Source organism: Protomyctophum bolini, assembly GCF_963924005.1.
Source record: "Protomyctophum bolini genome assembly, chromosome: 10".
Classification (NCBI taxonomy): Eukaryota; Metazoa; Chordata; class Actinopteri; order Myctophiformes; family Myctophidae; genus Protomyctophum; species Protomyctophum bolini.
In genome coordinates, this window is record NC_137871.1 from 10,049,080 (window position 1) to 10,059,024 (window position 9,945).

The 9,945-nt window shown below is 42.4% G+C and overlaps 1 protein-coding gene across 1 annotated transcript; it reads right to left on the reverse strand.

Moving 5' to 3' along the window:
- Positions 1-4,535: 4,535 nt before the first annotated feature.
- Positions 4,536-7,918, reverse strand: LOC308322590 (homeobox protein MSH-D-like). The gene is made up of 2 exons (XM_080773959.1): positions 7,449-7,918; positions 4,536-6,462 (listed from the first exon to the last, which is right to left on the reverse strand). Exons 1-2 carry the CDS (start codon positions 7,771-7,773, stop codon positions 6,005-6,007), a joined length of 783 nt encoding a protein of 260 aa, XP_080630085.1. The 5' UTR covers positions 7,774-7,918; the 3' UTR covers positions 4,536-6,004.
- Between the last annotated feature and the right edge of the window lie 2,027 nt (positions 7,919-9,945).

The window sequence follows — 9,945 nt, forward strand, 5'->3', positions numbered from 1 at the left end:
ATAAGAGTTACAACAACAAACAGAAAAACTCCATATTCTGAGCATTGTTATGGATATGGAGTATTTTTTTCAGGGAACTCTCCATCTCTCCAGGTCTCAGGTGAAATGTTCAGATCGGGATACCAATATTAACCAATCACGAGAGAGAAATCATACACCGCATGACATACGTACGTCATACGGCATAGACAGAGGATGAACAAGTGAAATTGGAAACAAACACTAACATTGAAGCTGAAATTGTTATTTTGAGGAGTTCTCTCCTGATTGGATAAAATGTACAGTATATCCCAAACTTAAAAGGTATTTTCTGTTTACTAACAAAATCACTATATTATACTCATTGCTATTCGGATAGCAATGATTACTATATCAGAATATTGAGCTTGTATAGATATATAAAATATGAGTTCAACTATATGATGGGAGTATACCTGACTGCTATTTTTTCCTGTACTATTTGCTGGCACGTTGTCGATTCTGTCTTTTGTTTTGTTTTTGTTTTATGTACTTCAATGTAATGTATGTCAATAATTGAGAAAATCAAATAAAAATCATTGAAAGAAAACAATGTGAATATTGAGCTTTAACTTTTTTCCTTAAACCCCCCCCCCCCCAAAAAAAAAGAAACATCATATACCGGTAACTTACACCCCCTTTAACCCAGAGAGTGTTCAAATGAACTGCGTATATCTTCAATCTAACCTCGTCTCCATGTCTCCAGAGACGACCCCTTTCAGTCTGACCTAAGCCTGCTATAGCAGAACGAGGCCATCAGGGGCGTGTCACTGTACCGACAGGTCAGGTTTGGAGAGATAAAAGGTCTACAACAACAACGACAACTATTCACCACCACCACAGTGAGAAACCAAAACAGGGTTGGGGTCACTGTCCGTCAGTGCATTGACCATGTGCATCGGTTGGAATGATTTACATTATAGTCCAGGCTGGTGTTTGCCAATCAATTAACAGTTAGACTTGCTCATCGAGGACATACGGGCGTGTGCTATTTTGGCAGTACAGTAGATCAATAACATACTAATAGGCATCACAGGGGGGGTTACGGAAGACAGAGAAAGAGAGAAGGGAGATGCTTATAGATACAGAGAACCTAAATCATGAAGAGCTTGGACGAAAGGACAGAACAGGGAGTGGGTCGACACACACCTGTTCCATGGCTTTTGAAGGTGAGATGAAAGCAGCTCCCCTAATTATAGCACCTGGAGTAACACAATCCTCAGGCCTACAAGAGAAAAAGTATACTCTCACCGCCATTTCCTTTAATGTCATGTTTCTGATTATATGCGATGGGATGTGCAATCAATGGTGTGCTGGTGATCTTTGTTGGTGTGGCTGTGATCTTCTCATGTCCGATGAAGTGTGCATTTCCGCTTTGCTCCTGAGTGCTGCCGACTTGCTGAGGTCATGCATGGCATGCTCCTCTGTACTCAGCGTCTGTTATAGTATAGGCAGGCCGAAAAGCAGGAGAGGAGAGGATGTTTGGGATGTTTCTAATGGACATGGAGTACTGCGTTTGATTTGAGTCAAGGAACAAAGGTTCCATATCCTCTGCACAGTTCATGTACTGATGAATGTGAGGAACAAAATGTGTGCCATTTAGCATGGACACAATAGAACCATATACATAATACAGTCTAATGTTTTAATAACTACAACACTCATGGCAAATTAACAAGGACATTATGTAAGAACCACTTGTGTATTTCAGGTTGAAAATCTAGTAAATCATTTAAATACCTATAAAATATGGATTTAAATACCCAAAGCATTTAACAACGGTGGACTGGACACTGAGTTAGTATAGAAGGACAGCTTCTACACTAACCGGGTGGGGGTGGGAGGGGGGTTTGGGGCACTGCCACCCCAATCTAAGATCTTAGACGGTATTCACTGTACCATAAAATGTCAGGGACACACCGATCCATCATATGGAACAAGAACACATACTGTGCATGCATCTGTATCAACTGTAAAGCCAGACTGCACTTAGTGAACGACACTGAACAGTAACATTATGGGAAGCTGCTACATCTAGTGGACTTTATGTAGTACTGCAAGGTGCATAAATCTATAATAATCATGCATGTATTGTGTTTGTTGCGCGCACACACACACACACACACACACACACACACACACACACACACACACACACACACACACACACACACACACACACACACACACACACACACACACACACACACACACACACACACACACACACACACACACACACACACACACACACACACACACACACACACACACACACACACACACACACACACACACACACACACACACACACACACACACACACACACACACACACACACACACACACACACACACACACACACACACACACACACACACACACGATTCATCGGTAGCATAATCGGAATTAGCCAAGTCATAAAAATGCCATATTGGTATCGGAAACAGTTTCAAAATAATACAGATTATTTAAATCGGCTAAATTTAGTTTTTAAATGAAAAATGTAAAAAAAAAAATCATCAATAAGTTCAATATAAATCAAAAGCGTCTAGCCCGGGCAGCATTCCATTTCGGGTTTATGATCCGGTCGGGAGCAGATGGTACTCAATGATTTGTAGTCATGTTGTAGTCAATGTTTTGTAGTCATCTGCCAGGAAACCACAAGACGGAATCAGTACTATGAATGGCTGAATTCTGATTCCGCCTTGTGGTTTCCTGCCTGATGACTAACAAGACTACAATGACTACTAGGAAACAAGACTACAACATGACCATCCACTCCAGACCGGTTTACACGGCGATTTTGGAACACAGACCAGGCTTTGCTCCAAGGTGGAAAGCCTGGTGACACGAGGCTAAAAAGTGTCTAGTACCTCTAGTCTAGAACAAAAGCCAAATCAAATATGTCAAATCTTAGGTAATCTTAGGTAAAAATAAACTTATCTTTTTCTACATTTAATTTATGTACTCATCTCATTCAGTAGTCATTCAGTTGTGAAAACAAGACACTTGGAAATATAGGGCCTAGGCTTGTTTCCATTAATAAACTTTGTCAGCTTTTGCAATAGAGTTGAAATTAATACAAACTTACACAATAATGCCAGATGTTTTAATTGTGTGAAACCAAACAAAGCCAAGGAAGGACCTGACCTGGGGTTAGTGTTTCACAGACTCAAATATAAAGGTGGCCAGCCTTTGTCCTCGTCCGCACTCTGAACAACTTTGAGGACCATGTCTGGTTCTCAAACTTTTTGTATGTATTTTATCGGACCCCCATCTGAAAATGTTTCATGACAGGGACCCCCAGAAGAGGAGATTTAAGTTAAATAATAATAATAATAATAAAAGATATATATATATATTCTAAATGTTTCAACACTTAAAAATAAAGAAAAATAGCAGATATACAAGCTTGCATCATAGATTGTAGATCTGCTATTTTTGAATAGCCAACATATAAATGGATAAAGTGCTTAAAATGACCGTGATGCTATAATTTTTTCTGGGGACCCCCTGGTACCCTTCAAAGGACCCATGGGTGGCCACTGGTCCCATTGACCCCACTTTGAGAACCACTGCTCCAGAGACCCCTTGATTACCAAATGACTTGTTAGAGCCATAGACACCATTGTACGATGGGACTATAAATGAAGAACAAGCCTGTGAGAATGTATTTGTCTCCACAGGAGGCTGCGGTTCACGGGCAATCTAAGCCATGCAAAAGACCTCAGAATCAGCCTAATCTAACGATGGTTTAATTTCAAAATGGAGGAGCGCAAATGGACTGTGAAATATGTGCTAATGGTAACAAGACTCCATCAAGGTTAGAGATAGGGGGAGGGAGAGAGAGAGAGAGAGAGAGAGAGAGAGAGAGAGAGAGCGAGCGCTCACACAACGCCTCCAATTTTGTTAGAACTAAGTACACATATAATTTCACAGTTTTGGAGTCAGAATCTATGGACAAGCACAATTAAGCTGGGGACTGTTTGACGTTTGGCCCAACATTCTGCTGTATCAAAGAGTTCAAAGAGAGTGAAAGAGTTCATTTAGAGTCTACAGTTTAAAAACACATGCTTGCAATTAAGTCAATATGAGGTGTGTTGTAAGCAGAATTATACTCCCCCCCCCCCCCCCCCCCCCCCCCCCCCCTCTATGTTTTTTCTAGGGTAAATTTGGCTTGGTAAATATCCGTTAAATAGCACAACACCTCCTCACTTGACCACCCAGAAAACCCCATGCATACAGTACATACACCCCTGCTTCCATTCACACTGCAGCGAAACGCTGCCGGTCCTGAAGTATGACCCCATACTTTCAGACATTCTTCAGCTTTAAAGCTTTAAAGCGGATTAGGAAGCTAAATAGCTCAGCGGTTTGACTAATATGTTACGGCTCGTCGTGTAATGCATCGTTTAATTAATTTCTGCCTGGACGGACCACCAGTCTGGATGGAGAGAGAGACCATGGGCTTCCATTCTTCAATGCCTTCCAGAGATTAACAAACACCAATGCCAACTTAACACATTAAAGCATGAGGGCTGAGTAAAGTTATGATAATATGGTCTAATAATGTGCATGCATTGTGTATGAGTGACTGAAGGAAGGTGACATGTTTTTTGAAAATGAAGGAAGACAGTATTCAGTAATAGTATAATGTCATTTCTGATAAGATAGATGTCAAAACATACTGTATGAGGTTAACCAAGAGCTTTAATTGCAGGTCAAAACTAATGGCATATATACAAATATAAATGTTCCATACAGTATGTATATACTACTATATTATATAAAATATTACATTTAAAAAATAAATATGTCTCACCTATGAATGATATACCTTCCACATGCAAGCATTCACTAATTTAGAGGGCCAAGATGTATTCCTATTGTCTGATTCATAGCTCTTATTGGTTTGAGCAGAATACCTCTCACGCCATATATTTCTTCTTATTCAAGGATTCATTTCATTCAAAATGAAAAGCATGGTACAATTATTTGGCATTCAATGATGAACTCGCTAAGGGGAAGCCTATGAATAGGCCCTAGGTCTGTCGTAAATGTGATCTCTCATTCATGAAGGTAATCAAATTCAATATATTCCACTTAACCTCCGTTAGACATTCTGGGACACCTGAATGTGCGTCAAGCATGCCGTGGCGTTTTGTCGCACGCGTAATAATACGCACGCATACAATACACAATGAAAAAAATATATGATTTGCCAATTTTCCTCAGGATTCAATTCGAGAAAGCTCAAAACCACTTTAGATCCTTTCAAGATACGGAATAATTACACGAGTCATAAGGTGCATTAGTTTATAATATCGGCATATTGCTAATGTCCTCCCTACTTACACATACAGTGCATTCCCCAAGGCTCTGGCATTCTGCCCCATTAGGCTTTGTTCTGACTGCACTGACAACTGTAAAGACGAAACAGAAGTGGGAAGGAGGCTCCACTTCCGTTTTATATTTTTACTCGTGATAGAGCTTCCGTTGCTCCAGACTGTATGACGGAAGCGTTCGAAAATTGCGAGAGGCAACAGTCTGGTATCGCGAGACTAACAATGTTATGAAGTGATCAGATCGGACCTGTGAATTCAGACATCGTCGACCCATCTGCATTAGCTGCTGTGGTAATGACATAATGCCATAGGTGTGAGTAATCAGTATTGTTTGACTGAACCTCTGTCATACGGCGGTGTCGGTCACCGATAATAGTAGACCTACAGTATGAGCTCAATGCAGCTTGTAGATCTGCCATTTTCAGCAAGCAACGGGCTTCAGCGTCCGAGCGTCCAGACAGAGTCAAATCTGTAGAATTGACGATTTGAATCGTCATTTTTCAAACCACCAAGAAATGTGGTTCACATCTGTTCTTTTTTTATTTTTCAGACTCGACTAATCTGATTCCAATCTGGATAGGTGAACAACATCTGAATTGGGCTGCCAGTCTGAAGCCTTCATATACTGTAGGTCCTTTCAGGAGAGGTGGAACAGGCTGTAGGCGGCCGGGGATGCGTACATGGCCAGATGCGCGGCGGGCAGCAGGGGGCCGCGGCCGTACGGGTAGACGTGTCCATAGAACGCGGACGAACCCGCCTGCAGGTTAACGCCGAGGGGGAACGGCAGCGTCGAGAAGCCCGGGTGGTGGAACGTGGGCTTGGCTCCTATGACGCTGGCGGCCATTTTCAGCTTGTCCACCTCCGCCTCCTGGAGCCTCTTGGCCTTGGCCCGCCGGTTCTGGAACCAGATCTTCACCTGGGTCTCGGACAGCAACAGCGACGAGGAGAACTCGGCGCGCTCTGCGATGGACAGGTACTGCTTCTGGTGGAACTTCCTCTCCAGGGCCAGCAGCTGGGAGGTGGTGAAGGGCGTGCGAGGCTTCCGGTTGGTCTTGTGCTTCCTCAGAGGGCAGACTACTGTCGGACTCAGCTGCTCTGCGCAGGAGAGACGGGAGGAAAAACAAAACGTTAGAACCATTAAGAACGACCCGAGGCCATTTCTTACAGACACCTTCTAAATCAGGAGTTGTCACACATTCGAGATAATTAACATTTTCAAAAATAGCAGATGTACAAGCTTGCAGCGAGCTTGTTTGTCTGATATTTAATGATTAATGATTTAATGCTAAAATGACATCAATGCTTTCCCTAAACAATAAGGCTGAGGCTTTTGTGTCCTTTAAGTTTAAACCAGTGGTTAGTGGTTAACAAACTTGTTTTTTGTCAGGGACCCCCAACTTGATATGCATAAGATCATGGACCCTATTGATACGACTTTGTCTCTAGGAACCCCAATACAATGACATACTTAGTTATTAGATATTTGATCCAGAAGCACGGACAAAAGTCATTATTCACTTATTGTATTTACTTGTAAATAATAGCCTAGTGGTGAAGTTTAACCATCAATACCTTTACCAATACCTTTGGCCCCTAAAAACGTTACTATACTGTACACGTTTTCCCTTTTTCTAACCATGTACGACTATATAGTGTATACAGTATGACTTATATCTTCTTCTTTTTATTTGTATGTCTTTAAATGTTCTGATGAATTGAAAATGGAGGACCCTTATGGAAACAATTCTTAGTGCCTTTTCTGGTTTTATTCTCAGTTTGTCCTGATTGTCCTGTTTGACCTGTACTTTCCTTGAAATGTACACATTCTGCAAACTGTTCCCTGGATGGTGCTGCCCTTGCATAAACAATTAATACATAAAAAAACTGTCTCTTTGCTGTATTTAGTAAGGCTATGTGGTTCCAAAAGCAACACGTGTCTATTTATTACAAATTTTTTGTAGTGCCTTACAAAGCATGAACTTAATTGTATTTGTATTTTGTAGCCTATTAGTTATATTGTGCATATAGTTGTGTAATATATGATAACACTTAAGTTTTTAACTTCTTCACTGTTAACTTACGGGGCGGTGTAGACAGCTTGACTCGAGACATCCAGGACGAACAGTCTCCTGTTCGGTCTGAGGACTCTGATTTGACCGGTGCGGCTGCAGGTACGACGCGTTGAGACAGCGCCTCCGGACTGTGCGCGCGTCCGCTACTATTCAACGGATAATTCCCCTTTTCGGTTGCGACTAGGATCGTTCCAGCGGCCGGCCTCTTTTTGTCGGACATGAGCGCCTCGACGCTGAAAGGTAAGAAGCACACCTGCGTCTTCTTCTTCAGCTGCGGCGAATGGACATCCTCGTCCGTGGAGAAGCCGTCTATCGAGTCTACGGGCGAAGTCATGGCTTTGGAAATGGGCTACAACGGGAACCAAAAATAACATCCGTGATCCGTCCACACTCCACGCGGAGACGAAACAAAACGCAACATCCACGGACTCGCAGAGAACTTGAAGGAGCAAACAACAACTTGTCACAGAAGCGCAAAACTTCATGATGGGAAAACTTTGGGAGGTACTGGTCTGGGACTTTCAGCCAATGACGTGCCCCGACTCTGGGCTTGTGAGGAGACTTGTGATAGGCTAGACCAGACAGTAGGCTACATGTGTGTTTAGTTTGGGGGCGCCCAGGATGGGCTGAGGTTAAAGAGGCCCCCGGGGTGGGGGGGGCAAACAACACCCCCACATAAAAACCATGTCAGGTATAAACATCAGCCTCATTTACCACTAATTAACCAAGGAGTGCAGAAAGAAGTGTTTCTTAAAAATCGCTTACAACTCTTAAATCAGCATGATGCTTGTCAGCAACAACAAAAAAGGACCACAATTATGACATTTCAAATAACCCAAAGGGATATTTTGTCTGCACTGCCTCGATTCTTAAATTGTCTGTGTTAACTTACGTGTTGATTTTACTTTCATTTCGTCTTGTTATTCAATACAATAGACCTGATGAAGATCATCCACAACATGATCGAAATGTTATAAGAAAGAAGACATTAAATAAATACCGGTATCTATTTTCATACCTATTCTGCTGTGCAGGCTCTATCCACCTTTAAATTCGACAAAATAGTGGCACAATAGTTGTGTGAGTTGTGAGGAGGACCTCATCAACTCACTGTGACATCTGTCTCCTCAGCGGGGTTACGCGCCATTAGGAGTCAACGACGGCAAACACACAAGCTGACAATGCTCCCAACTCACTCATGCCCTAACTCGCAGGGACCTGACACACCACTTAGGAGTTATCACAATGGTAATCAATAAGAATTATGGTGCTGTTTAAAGCTATGTGCATCAACCACGCACTCCCCAACGTGAGAGGCAGTCGGGAGATGGATTATGGTTTTGGGCAGGCTTTAAAATGACTGTCATTACATTGTTATTATTAACACCTTGTAATTAGGTCTGTGGAATCCGGTTCTTTTAAGCAGGATTTAACGGTAATGACGGTAAATTGCTACCTTCCTGAGGTGTGTGGCGCCCGCTATGATTAGCCCCAGTCTATGCTCTCTCTCTCTCGGCGGAGCCGGAGCCGTCTCGTGCCTGTTTGAAGCTCATACCTGTAGGGCTTCACAGTATTAGGAGACGTTGTGAGAGAAATACAACAGGGGTTGCTATTGACCTTATGGCGCAGACCGCGGCCATCTTGCCACTAAGTAAATGGCAGGGTGGCAACTAGCTGCAATTTGCCATTGACAGCCCATACTGTACATCCAAACAGAAAAGTCCTATCTGATTGTATTAAACGACAACAAGCTCACCGCGCCAACATTGTATAGCTGTACGAAAAGCTTAAGTTATCCTCTTTCTATCTTGCAAAGTGTTTGTTTCGTAAAAATCCACTGTAGACATTTTATGATCATGAGCTACTTTCTGTCAAGTGTTGGAGTTGCTCGTTGGATATCATTCAACGGCCCTGGGTACCACCTGTTTTCAATTTGCACATAATGCAGGAGCCTTTGCTTTACTGAAAGCGAGCGCTTCCAAACTCCAATACAAAAATAATCACCTGCAAGGATTTTTTTGACAGAAAGTATAGCTAACATGTCTACGGTAGATTATTCTGAAACAAACTTTTCAGATAGAAAGAGGATAATTCAAGCTTTTCGTACAGCTGCAAAGTTTGATGACTTTTCTGTTTGGATGTATTGGCTGTCAATGGCAAACTGCAGCTAGTCCTTTATTTGAGTGACCACATCAAACACGAGGTGGATGCTGGAAAATACTGTGGCATGGTCATGCTGGACCTACAAAAGTTTTTTGACACCTAACCATGAACCACTCCATACTGGTTAACAAGCTAAAAGTAATTGGCTTTGATAGCAAATCAGTGAGTGGAGGTGAACGGAACACTGCCCCCCCCCCCCCCCCCCCTCCCAGTGAGCTGTGGCGTTCCACAAGGAAGCATACTAGGGACTTTACTGTTCCTAATATATTAATATATGTAAACGACATGACATCAACTTGTGACTGTACATTGTTCCTGTTCGCAGATGACTGCACTGCTGGTC

Excerpts from the sequence above, each read along its gene's own strand:
- LOC308322590 (XM_080773959.1), bottom strand. The coding sequence starts at position 7,773 with ATGACTTCGCCCGTAGACTCGATAGACGGCTTCTCCACGGACGAGGAT. Across the intron at positions 6,463-7,448 it reads CAAGCTGTCTACACCGCCCC|AGCAGCTGAGTCCGACAGTA; the intron begins GTAAGTTAACAG and ends TCTCCTGCGCAG.